This window comes from Nannobrachium achirus (assembly GCF_963921795.1).
Source record: "Nannobrachium achirus genome assembly, chromosome: 9".
Lineage (NCBI taxonomy): Eukaryota > Metazoa > Chordata > Actinopteri > Myctophiformes > Myctophidae > Nannobrachium > Nannobrachium achirus.
The window spans coordinates 35,568,186-35,581,120 of record NC_137818.1 but is presented as its reverse complement, the minus strand read 5'-3'; the positions used below and the strand labels follow the sequence as shown (position 1 = coordinate 35,581,120).

The 12,935-nt window shown below is 40.0% G+C and overlaps 1 protein-coding gene across 1 annotated transcript; it reads left to right on the top strand.

The window, feature by feature from the left end:
- Window positions 1–2,479: 2,479 nt before the first annotated feature.
- cxxc1a (CXXC finger protein 1a) lies at window positions 2,480–11,975 on the top strand (the record flags this gene model as incomplete). Its single annotated transcript, XM_080732711.1, has 14 exons — window positions 2,480–2,509; window positions 3,132–3,331; window positions 3,503–3,603; window positions 4,051–4,190; window positions 4,969–5,124; window positions 5,780–5,941; window positions 6,137–6,226; window positions 6,330–6,553; window positions 7,233–7,440; window positions 8,354–8,461; window positions 8,647–8,696; window positions 8,835–8,931; window positions 10,648–10,800; window positions 11,829–11,975. The coding sequence occupies 14 exons, from the start codon at window positions 2,480–2,482 to the stop codon at window positions 11,973–11,975; spliced, it is 1,866 nt and encodes a 621-aa protein (XP_080588837.1).
- Window positions 11,976–12,935: the final 960 nt, after the last annotated feature.

Sequence of the window (12,935 nt, the reverse complement as noted above, 5' to 3'; positions counted from 1 at the left end):
GCCATTTGGGGTAAGATTGGTTTCAGTGATATTTGAACTAACCCTCTACACTATTTTGTCATGAAAATGTGACTTTGCATGTATGTTTTAGAGGCAGAAGAATAATTTGCATAAAAATGCAATATTGTTTGAATTATTTAAAAAAGCATGTTTCAATGTTAAAGAAATCCGATCTGACAGATCTTTAGATATCGGTCCAAAGTTCACGTAAAAAAAGTTTTGTGCACGTGACGCGAAAATTCCAGAATAAAAGCGGGTTTACGCGTTTTACAAACTGCTCAAAATGGCGGAAAATCAAAGGGCGGAGCTTACTTAACAACGACACAGATGTCTTCCGCTTGAGTCAAAGCACGCGTGTAACAAGTTGCATGTCTTCGAACGAAACGAGTCATGACTTATGCCCGTTTGAAGTTTGAATTTTCAGACGCTTCGTATAGCGCCCCCCTTTGGCCGATTGGAATAAAATTGGTTTCAGTGATACTTTGACTAACCCTCCACATCTTTGCCAAATGCCATGAACGTGTAACTTTGCATGTATGATTTAGAGGCCGAAGAATAATTTGCATAAAACCGCACTATTGATTGAATTATTAAAAAATTATATTTCACTTTAAAAGAAATCCGCCGAGATTAGTTTGACCGCATTGGTCCAAAGTTCATGTGAAAAAAGTTTTATGCGCGTATCGCGAAAATCCCAGGAGGAGATAGATTTTTACTGTTTTTCATATAATTCCGAATTGTGGGAGACCTAAAGGTCAGAGGTCAAAAGTTAGAGGGTAAAAGTTGTTCGGCATGAGGAGACGCATAAGTGTATACAGGTTTCATGGCTGTACCTCAAACACAGCATGAGCTCTACCTGTTCAAAGTTCGCACTTTCGAAGGCTTCCTACAGCGCCACCATTTGGCCGATTGCTATAATAAATAATAGCACACTTCACCACTGTAAGCTGAACACATTGATGTTTTTATTTTCATTTTCTCACTAAGTATGTAGGAGTAGAACGGAACCGAAGTTTTTTGATACTTGATATGCCTGCCTGATAGATAAATAAATAAATAAATAATGACAATATCTAAAGTGTGCTCGCCTTATAGGCGAGCCCACAATGACAATATCTAAAGTGTGCTCGCCTTATAGGCGAGCCCACAATGACAATATCTAAAGTGTGCTCGCCAGGTACTGGCGAGCCCACAATGACAACATCTAAAGTGTGCTCGCCTTATAGGCGAGCCCACAACTAGACCAGGTCAACCTGGTTGTGCCAGACCCCCTGTCTGTCATCATCATTTATGACATCATGCCTTTTGTAGGCATGTCATCATCATGTCATCATCATATATACCCTTTATATAGAAAACCCGGACCGACAGACATTTGCTTATGTAGGCCTACCCATTTCATGGGTCTGGCAATAATGATGATAAATATAAGGTGAATCAATCATTTAAATAAATGATAGTTTAATTAAAACGTTGTGCTCTCATACTCATAGCTTAAGCTCACTGATTATTAAATACCTTCTTTACAACTTGTGCACATGGCAAAACATTACCATCACTCTGTCGTGTCCCCCCACGCCTATCAGATGTCATTCTGTCACCACGCCCCGCCTGCGGCAACATATCTTTGCCTGCAGTTTCCATTTTCAGTTTGTTCGAACTAAATTTTCTCAAAATAAACATAATATTAGATCATATTTAACCTTATTACAAAATAATAAATAAGTAATAAGGCTTACCTCGCTGTTAACGCTTCCCGTCTTTCTATTTCTATGTCTGGTCTGGTCAACTTTTTCACCGTATATAGATCCTACATGTCATGATGATTATAGCCTACCCTACGGACTGGAAGCTAACTGGGCAGTGGGCACCGGACAATCGGACATCTTCGCCCTTTCACTTGCATGGAGCGAGTTGCATAAAGGGCGTCATCACGTACATTACGTGTGTGTGTGTGTGTGTGTGTGTGTGTGTGTGTGTGTGTGTGTGTGTGTGTGTGTGTGTGTGTGTGTGCGCGCGCGCGCGCGCGTTGTTTTTATTTTTAATATTCAGTTCACAATTATGTATGAACCATAAACAGCATGGAATGTAGAATATTATTTCCCACATTTCCTCAAATTGAAGCGTCCATTCTCTCTTAGATCTGTTAAATCTGCGTCATTGGCTTCTGTTCTGATGATGAGTTGAATAAATAAAGACTGGCGGCATGGGGGTCCGTAGGCCTACTCCTAATGCATGTCAAACTGGCTGGGGTCCTTGAAATGAAAATGGTTGGGAATCAGAATCACTGTACAAACCTTCTCTATGGGGGACGGGGTCCCTGGCATATCTTTTCAAATGGGGGTCCACGGGCTAATTGGCCTATGTGTCAATGTAGGGGTCCTTGAAGTTGACGAATGACAACATGTAAAAGTGTGAGAAGTTGAACGGTTCAACTTGAACCCTTATACTTTATTGGTTTAACCACTGAATAAACAGCATGGAATGTCGGTTATTCAGATTTGCCACGGTAGGGGGCGGTGTACCACCAGCTAAAACTGGAGCGTAGAAGAAGATAGCGAGCGGAACCTTATGAATTCTCAGATAAAAAAAGAAGAAAGAAATCACTGAAATCACAACAAATGTGAGATGTGGAATTAACGCAGAACATATTATTTCCTACATTTCCTCAAACGGGAGCGTCCATTCTCTCGCAGGTCTTTTAAACCTACGTCCTTGGCTGCTGATGGTGAGTTGAATGAATAAAGACTGATGCTCTCTTCTCTCTCTGCATCCCTTATTTTCTGCATCTGCAGACTGCCGCATCCTCATTACAACCCCGTTTAACCAGAACATTAAAGCACGTTTTTCTCACGTAAATGAATGGAACCCTAGTTTATTCACAGTAGACCAGGCCTAGGTAGGTCTGTTTCTCTGATTTATATTCTGCATGTGTCTAAATATTTGATACCCTTATTTAAATAACAAATAAAAAATCTGCTGGCATGTCCATGCATCTGCCTGGCTTTCCCACCTTCATTTGTTTCTGTTTATCATGTCTCGCAATGCATTTCTTGTCTGTCTGTCTGTCTGTCTGTCTGTCTGTCTGTCTGTCTGCACATTATTATGCCTGTCTCTCTCTTGTGTGACAGGATGAGGAGGCGACCGGGGCAGAGCCAGCTCCTCTGGAGGAAGAAACAGGAGGAGGAGGAGGAGGAGGAGGAGGAGGAGGAAGAGGGGGAGATGAACATAAACAAGAAGAAGAAGAAGAAGAAGAAGAGCATTCCACGGAGACCAGCCATTCACCTGTCTACTGTGTCTGCAGGAAACCAGACATTAACTGCTTTATGATGTAAAAACACACTCTGTCACTGTCAGTCTGTCACTGTCACTCTTTCTCTGCCTGCAGTAATTTTTCTGTCTCTCTCAAACAGTCACACTGATAGTCAGTCATATCTCTCTCTCTCTCTCTCTCTCTCTCTCTCTCTCTCTCTCTCTCTCTCTCTCTCCCCCCCCCCCTTAGTGGCTGTGATTCTTGTAATGAATGGTTTCATGGAGAATGTATTGGAATCTCAGAGAGACTAGCAAAGTCCATCAGAGTCTGGTACTGTCACTCCTGTAGAGGTAAATATAATGTAATAATATCTCAATACATTAATCACTAATCACTATTCTACTATCATATATTAAAGGAGTAGTTCACCCCCAAAATGACTTTTTTTCTATTGATTACTCAGGCCATGGAGAGTAGAGTTCAATAATATTTTTTGGTTTTTGTCACATTCCTAAGACAAAATTTTGATTCGAGTAAATTTACCCCCATTGATTCCGGATGGTGACCCGTTTCGAAACGGGTCACCATCCGGAATATATATATATATATATATATATAAGTGAATGAAGTGTTTTTTTTACAGTTACGTAATGTATTCCAGATAAAGATGTATTTTAAAGTGACGTAATGTGATGTATTTTAAAGTGACGTAATGTATTCCAGATAAAGATGTATTTTAAAGTGACGTAATGTATTCCAGATAAAGATGTATTTTAAAGTGACGTAATGTATTCCAGATAAAGATGGCTCCCTGGAGGTTAAGTTCCGTACCAAGAAGACCAAGGAGAAGGAGGCGGAGCTTGAGAAGGAGGAGAAGGCGGAGCAGGATGATGACGCCCTCACTCACCCTACGACAGAGAGACGACGAGGATCACAGGTTGCCCACTAACCACTTAAACCCTACTGTATACTGTATGGTTGAGTCCCTCAGGGCTTCATACTAGTGTCTTTTCTGGTTTTAGCTCTACATTAAACATTTCAGCTGAAAAAAGCCAATCTTAAAGAAAGCTCTCAACACGCCACAATGTGACACATTAAGTAGATCTGCTATTTCCTGTGAAGGTTTATCCACAAATACAGATGCTTGGGTTTAAGTGGCTAATTGACTAATTAACTCAATGACTACTCATTAGCTGTGTAATAAGAGCTATCAGGTTTTGATATACTGTCTTCTTTAATTAGTAATCTATGGACTAGTTAAGAACTTTGCATGGATGCTATACATAGGGTCCAGTTACTCTTATTCATATTGACCTGCTATTATTCTTTTTCATATACCGTTTATTATTACATCTTACCCATAGCATAGCATTGTTGTTCAATACAACATTTTATTTTTATTTTTAATTCTTTCTATTTAAATTCCTCAAACACTAAACAGTTAAGAAAGGAGAAACGCTATAGTAAAACAGTATAAAGATGTACTTGGGATTTGCAAGAAGAAATGCATTGGTTGTATGCTATTCAATATATCAATTATAATCTATTGATCCCAAATGGACATTTGTTTTCACCCTTGCTACTATGGCTTTCAGCTTTGGAAGGTTTGCATCTGCTTATTATGTTTGGATGAATGTTTCCTTAATGTTTTCCAGAATATTGATTCAGCACATTATGATACTTCATAATAACCAATTTAAATGTCATTGTTGTAGATAAAGCGTTCGGCCAGGATGTGTGGGGAGTGCGAGGCATGTCTGAGGACAGAGGACTGCGCTCAGTGTGATTTCTGTAAAGATATGAAGAAGTTTGGAGGTCCCAACAAGATCCGACAGAAATGTCGACTCCGGCAATGTGAAGTCAGGGCTAGGGTCAGTACAACATCTTCTAGGAACACTGTAAACTTTTCATTCTCAAGAACGTATTATTATTATTATTAGTGTGAACTTAGATCCAGTGCACAACCTGAAAGCACTGTTCATTTTGACAATCATGTCTGTATAGTCTAGTCTAACCTAGTCTTTTTCCACCCAGTGACTAATATTTAACATTTTAATTTGTATTTAGTGTGGTTGTATAAACCTACTCAGTGTCATTGTAACATTTTTATGCCAATTTCAGCTGCAAATCTATTTGATGGTGGTGAATTTCAGATGAGCCATGACTTGATCCACCATAGTGTGCACAAGACCAGTGTCCAATGACACCCCGTTGGAATGTTAGCTACATTGTAGTACATGAATACGATTGGACCGTAATGATATTGAGAAATATTTAAGAAAAGAAACACGATTTAGTCACTGTTGGTATTATTGTTTCATAATGTTGAAATTTAGTTACTTTACCTATTGATACCGTACTTTTCTTTATCATGTAATTTGCTTGAAAAGGGGCTATTTGACAAATATTATATAATGGTGAAAAACTAAAAAAGTTATTCAAGTATTTGGATGCCTGTGTGTGTGTGTGTGTGTGTGTGTGTGTGTGTGTGTGTGTGTGTGTGTGTGTGTGTGTGTGTGTGAGTAGAAGATGTTGCGTGTTAAGGACGAGGAGTTTGCAGGAAGTGGTGGCAGGGGGCGGGGCATCCAGAGGAGAGGGGCAGGGCATCTGTCAGAGGACGACGATGCATTCAGCGACAGTGAGATAGAACTCTACCAGCAGTACCAGGCAGCAGGCTACAAGGACATGGTAATGGTAATACTTCCTCTTTACACAAATTAACCACATATTACACGGTGGAGCTTTAACTAATGTCAAAACTTATGCTAGAATATCTTTAATTCGTTGATTGTTTATTTGTTGAGCTGGGAATTAGGTGGGTTTTGAAGTTTTTTGAAGAAAAAATGGAAAGGTAAAAATGTATCTGTCTGACTCTCTCTGCAGGTTTGGCACAGTGAGGATGATGATTCTGGGAGGAAGAAGGCTGTCAAAGTCAAACATGTTAAGAGACGAGAAAAAAGATCTGATAAGAAGGTACACATACACACCACATATACACACCACACATACTACATCACACACTACAGCAACACAATTTCAGAATGCACTAAATGTAAAGCTCTCCTCTCTTCCTCAGAAGTCTCTGTCTGTTGCAAAGGAGGAAGTGAAGGTTCGTCGACACAAACAGAAGCAGCGCCACAAGGAGAAAGTTCGCCACAGCGAGCGAGGAGGAGAACCAGGAGTTGGAGGGAAGGAGGTGGTAGGAGCCGTGAGACAGTGCCTCGGTCCCGGCTGTGTTGAGCTCGCTAGAACCAACTCAAAGTACTGTTCTGACGACTGTGGCATGAAGCTAGCTGCCAAGTTAGTAACCTCTGCTACCCTTAAATGTACTTCCTTTATTTTTTGCTATTCTTTGTTCCTCTTTCTCGGCTAAAGAGATATTTCACTTTGGGGTAATTTTAACATCTAATCAGGCTTTTGTGTACACCCCGGACAGTTTTTAAGTTGCTTGATTCAGTATTTAGATATTTGATATTCATTTAATCAGACACGCCCCTTCTTATACAAACCCATTGTAACTTCAAACTCCATTTTAACCATGATAGATTGCCCTCCTAATTAGTTGTTTCAATTTCTTTTTCTTTTATTTATTTATTTATTATATATATTTTTTTAAATGAATAAAAAGTAATAGAATAAAATAATTAATTAAATTAATGAAAAAAGTAATCGCAAAAACACGTTTGAAATTGAAATATCCCTTTAACAGTATTACTTTTTTTGTTTTGCATCAACTACCATAATGTAACGGCAGACCCCGTGCTCCCGCCTCTTGCTAGTTATCTCTCTATCTTGTTGCTCTGATCTAATTTACTTCCATGCATATTTTTGATTATGAATAATAATTATAATAAATCATCATAATAACAATCATAATAATAATAATTATTATAGTAAGTAGTAATACTAATAGTAGTAATAGTATATATTACTATCAATATTAATAACAGTATTGTTATTATTATTATTATTATTCCAGTCGAATCTATGAGATATTGCCACAGAGGATCCAGCAGTGGCAGCAGAGTCCATGCGTTGCTGAGGAGACTGGGAGGAGACAGCTGGAGCGCATCCGTAGAGAACAACACAACGCTAGGATACGACTCACAAACATGGAGAAGAAATTCCATGAACTGGAGGGAATCATTGCCAAGGCCAAACAACAGCAAGTACAACAGGATGAGGAGGCAAGGAGAGAGAGAGAGAGAGACAGACAGACAGACAGACAGACAGACAGACAGACAGACAGACAGACAGACAGACAGAGAGTCTTGATAAATGCTATGTCAAATCTTTTTGTTATCCATCACCATGGAAGCTAGGGAATTGTCCACTCCTTGGTAACAAATGGTTGTAAAGCTGCATAACTCAGTTAATAATGTCTAATCTAAAAACATCAATACATGGCTAAATACAGTATGGCACAAATACTGTAGGCACTTCTATATACTAATAGATGTGCACTCATTAACTTTATTAATGAGTGCCTGAGGAGTCATCATCCTCATGGTCACATACAGTAAGACAAAGATTGAACTATTTGGCCACGTGCAGCATTGATATGCTGGGTGTTGTCCTGGGGAAGTACCGTATAAAAAGAACCTGCAAGCACCTGCCCCAGGGTCCCTGAAGGCCACCATAACCAGTTTTACTGCCAGTGACTGTGCTCACCTCCCCAGAACCAGAAGTATTAGTTCTGCCCATGAACCGTTGGTTCCCAAGGTGCATTTCAAGATCATCTGATCTGTATAGTCTTATCAAGTATCAGGACATTTGATCTCAAAATATCAATGCCTACACCCAAGAACTGAGTCTTTTTCACAGTTAGACAACAGCCCAACATACAAAATAATTACAGAAATGGTTCTGAATACAAAGGTTTCTGCCATGGCCATTAACGTTTAAAGAACTGAGTCCAATAGAAAACATCTGGGTTAAATTGAAGAGCACAGTTCATAAACAGAACGCTAACAATATCATGGATTTTGAAAGAGTATGACAGAATGGTCCAAGTTCAGAAAAAGTATGTTCTGACCTCTGATGTCTCCCTTTATCTGGCCTCTTTCTCTGCCCCTTTCTTTCTCTTTCTCCACCCCTCAGGTGAATGAGGGAGAAGATGACACAGACCTTCAGATATTCTGTGTTTCCTGTAGTCACCCTGTCAACCCCAAGGTGGCGCTGCGACACATGGAACGATGCTACGCTAAGGTTAGTCAGTCTGTCTGGTAGCTAATGTTTATTTTAAACTAAACAAAAATCTAAAAGCATTTTCATTAACTGACAGTACAATGTCATCCAATGTAAAAACCATTACAAAAATGCCATGCTCATGTCAAATAAAATGCTTATCAGTTGAGTGTTGTTGTGCTCATCATGACTACTTGTTGTTTCAGTACGAGAGTCAAACATCGTTTGGTTCCATGTACCCAACACGCATAGAAGGGTAAGGAGAGAACTGACTCAAATGTACATTCTGTACATGGCTGTTAACTTAATGTAGGACCCTGCTTTTCAAATAAAATCTGCTTCTCTCTTCATCTCATGTCATTCTGTCCCTTGTTGTCTCTCTGTCTCCCTGCAGTGCGACCAGACTGTTCTGTGATGTTTATAACCCCCAGAGTAAAACGTATTGTAAGAGACTACAAGTGCTCTGTCCGGAACATTCCAGAGACCCCAAGGTAAGCCATCTCCACTGGACCCCAAGGATGAGAGGGAGACTTGGTAGAGTAGACGAGAGAAGACGTTAATAAACTTGTGAATTAGTAAACCAAAGCTTAGTGCAGGTGCTGGCAACTGCAAGAAGGTACTGTAATAAGAGACCAGATGTACAGTATTAGTGACTGCACAGTCAGGTCTAAAAAATAAATGTTTAGTGCAAACATTGTGAAACAACAGGAGCAACGTGTTAAGGATGACGAAGCACATGTTTTGTCTGAAACATGTTCATTAGCTTGAGGATGCTAATAAACACGTCAATTAGTTTGACATTAGTTTGACCACACAAGGCTGCGCTTACACTCAACACTCACTTCCCCCAAAAAAGAAAACAAGGAGCTGCATTGTTATGTTGCTGTGGGGGCTGTTTGTAGTCCACTGATGCGATGATCACAGTGTCCATCGCTGACAGTTGATTTACCCTGAACTCTTTGACCTCCTCTCCGACTCTGCTGACAACTCCAGAAATCCATTAAATCAATTTAGGTTTCCTCTCTGTAACTGCATAGCCAGCTTTTCAACAGATGACGACAGTGTATTTGTTGAGGGTTTAATAAATTGTGTGACGCTGGGGGCACGCTGGGACATACGCTGGGACATACGTTCTGGTCGTGCCCAAGGATTGTCCCATTCTGGGAAAGTATTTTTGCATGGAACAGCAATGTATACCGCACTCATATTGAACCTGACGCACTAACTGTCCTGTTTGGTTACTCCGAAGCCTCTCTCGCTCTGCCATATGCGGTCCAGCAGACTCTTATGCTTGGTACACTTATTGCGAAACGAATCATTCTAACGGAGTGGAAGACTGCTGTCATTCCAAGTTTCACTAAATGGCTTAATGAGTTTGTATCATTAATACATTTGGAGAGGCTGCGATGCCACAGACAGGACAGTCTTGCAACATATGAATACATCTGGGGTCCTATTACGGGTCATCTCGACTCTTTATGAGTCATAGACTATGACTGCCCATGACATCAAGTAGCCTACCGTAATATGTTGTACAACTTGTATACCGTCTTGTATTGTCTTTTATAAAATCAAATAAAAAATAATATATAAAAAATAAAAATTGTGTGACATAGTAGGCTGAGAATCAATAATCGAGAAACGTGGATGCCCATACAGCCTAGTGTGATATAGTCACAGAGTTCTTCCCAGCTAGTGTTAATATCTCTCATGTAGTGCAAGCATCTGTTTGTGCAGTCTCCACTGCCGCCGGAGAGCTGCTGAAATTCCAATAATAGAAGTGAGTCAACTCTGTCTGTCGTCCGTTAGTATACATTCTCACAGAGAGTCAACTCCTGACTTTATCCATCATGTTATCATAGAACACTAGACTATGAACAGCTAATGTGTTGGTTACACAATCTCACAGCTCTGCTCCACTCTCATGCTCCAAACACAAACATCACACAAACATTCCTGTTGTTCTGCATTATTTATTCATCTAAAGTGTTATACATAAATAAAATAAAACTTTACCTGAGTGAGAAACCGTGTAGAAAACACAGTAGGACATGCTAACGTATTCACTTTATTTTCTTTGTCTGTCTGTCTGTCTGTTTGTGTGTGTGTGTGTGTGTGTGTGTGTGTGTGTGTGTGTGTGTGTGCGTGCGTGCGTGCGTGCGTGCGTGCGTGCGTGCGTACGTGCGCACACGCGCGTGTGTCTATAGGTTCCAGTAGACGAGGTGTGTGGCTGTCCATTAGTGAAAGATGTGTTTGAGGCGACAGGAGATTATTGTCGTGTGTCGAAGAGGAAATGTAACAAACATTACTGCTGGGAAAAACTCAGACGAGCCGAAGTCGACCTTGAGAGAGTCAGAGTGGTAGGACAACAATACAACAAAAACATGAATATACAATGAAACTTTATTAACATCATTACAAAACATGAATACTCAGTAAAACTTGATTAATACAACTGTAAAGTTATACACAATAAAACTTGATTAACAGTTCAACTTTATTAACAGTATTTGCACTTGAAATATTTATTTTTGCTCATTATATTAATCTTGTTGCCAAATGCCAAATTCACACCAGCAACAATATTCCGCTTCTGCGTTCTGAGAACACACCTTCCCTGCTGTGGCAGGTGGCGGAGCTGATACACTTGACAATATGAATAATTTATTTTGTATTATTGTGAGATTATGTTTTCGCCACTGTCCGGGGGTGAAAACATACAGTAGGAAGAAATCAGACATTTGGATCAGACATCGCCACATTTTTTCTTATCGGCCTCATGGTGGCACTATAACAGACCAATTCATGTTTTTACCTATAACTGGACCAATTGGGGTGAAACTTTGCACACACACTCCCTAGAGTCCACACATTCTTTTATATTACTCCTACAGATTTGTCCAACAATCACACAAATCGGTACACATTATCTCCTAGTCATGTAATCAAGACATACACATTTTTGATATTCCATTCCGATTGCCTGTGATTGGCTTCCAAAGTTTGTAGGGGTGGCCGTTTTGCACAAAATACCACATGAATCCTACAGATTTTCTTCAAAAACTCACAAAACGGTACACATTATCTCTGGGGTCATGTGATCAAGAAGTATGAGTTAGATTTTTCAGATCCCATTCTAAGTGGCTATGACCAAAGTGTGGGGGCCCTGTGTAGGCAACCCGCCCTGGAGCACACTTTTCTAGTTTATAACAATCTGTCAGAGATTATGTTTATAATGATATTCACACGTTTGGCAATCAAACTCGGATTGATTATAGAAATGACTAATGAGCAAATGTTTCATTATCATGTTAAATATGTTGACAACTTGGGTCTAATGAGGTTCTGCCAGCCTCTCACTCTCTTGCTCACTTTCTCTCTCTTGCAGTGGTATAAGCTGGACGAGTTGTTTGAACAGGAAAGGAACCTGAGAACAGCCATGACAAACAGAGCTGGTCTGCTGGCTTTAATGTTACATCAAACTATACAACATGACCCTGTTACTACTGACCTGAGATCAGCCAAAGACAGATAGAAAGGCAGGTATACTCATGGTTCGTCTCAATATTACATTGTTGTGTCCTCACTCCTTCCTCCAGCCACGATACAGATATTGATCGAGTTCTGCCATCTTGAAGGACTTCTCCGTTTTTAAATTAGCTTGTTGAGGAGATGAGGAGAGAGCAGGCTCCCCAAGGAGCTTGGAGTGAGGCCACATGAAGTGGATCCTTTGTGGAAGTATTTTGTCAGAACAAGTGATGTATGTTTTGAAATCTGTTGAGTTATTGGACACGGCAGCTGACCGTCCATCTCCCGACACTATGGAATCCGAGATAAGGTGCAAAAGTCACAGCACTTGCTGAGAGTGCAAAAGCATTAATCTTGTATTTTAATTATAATTGCCGGAACTACGGGTAATTGGTTTTTACACGATTTACAGAGAGGAATCCACTCCACCCACATACTCCCGAACTGATGAATGTCACTGTCAGCGGAGAGTTGTTTTTATTAGTTGCAAGTTTCACATCCTATGGTAGAATAATAATAATTATGGTTTCCACTTCTTTGTGATTTGTTTTGGGTCACATTTGCACATTTACTCTTCCTAACTATTAGGAGCAGTGGGTGCCATTAATACAGTGTCCTGGGAGGGGTTAGGGGTTTGGTATTTTTGTCAGGGACACTTTGACACATAAATCTCTTTTCCTAGATGGCCTCTCTAGCCATTCGGTTATGGGCGCACCCAAAAAACGCATCTCTTCTTTATGTAGAAGAGACACAAGTGAGAGAGGAGAAAAATAACTATTGAGAAGAACCCAGATAAACAGCGAGAGAGACAGACATACAGACAGAGAGAGAGACAGATACACAGATAGATACCGGTACATGGTTAGATAACTTGATAAGTAAAATGGTGCATTTACTGTATATAGCACCTTTGTCCAAGGTTCTTTACAGAGATTGTGCATTACATTCATGCACACATTCATACATC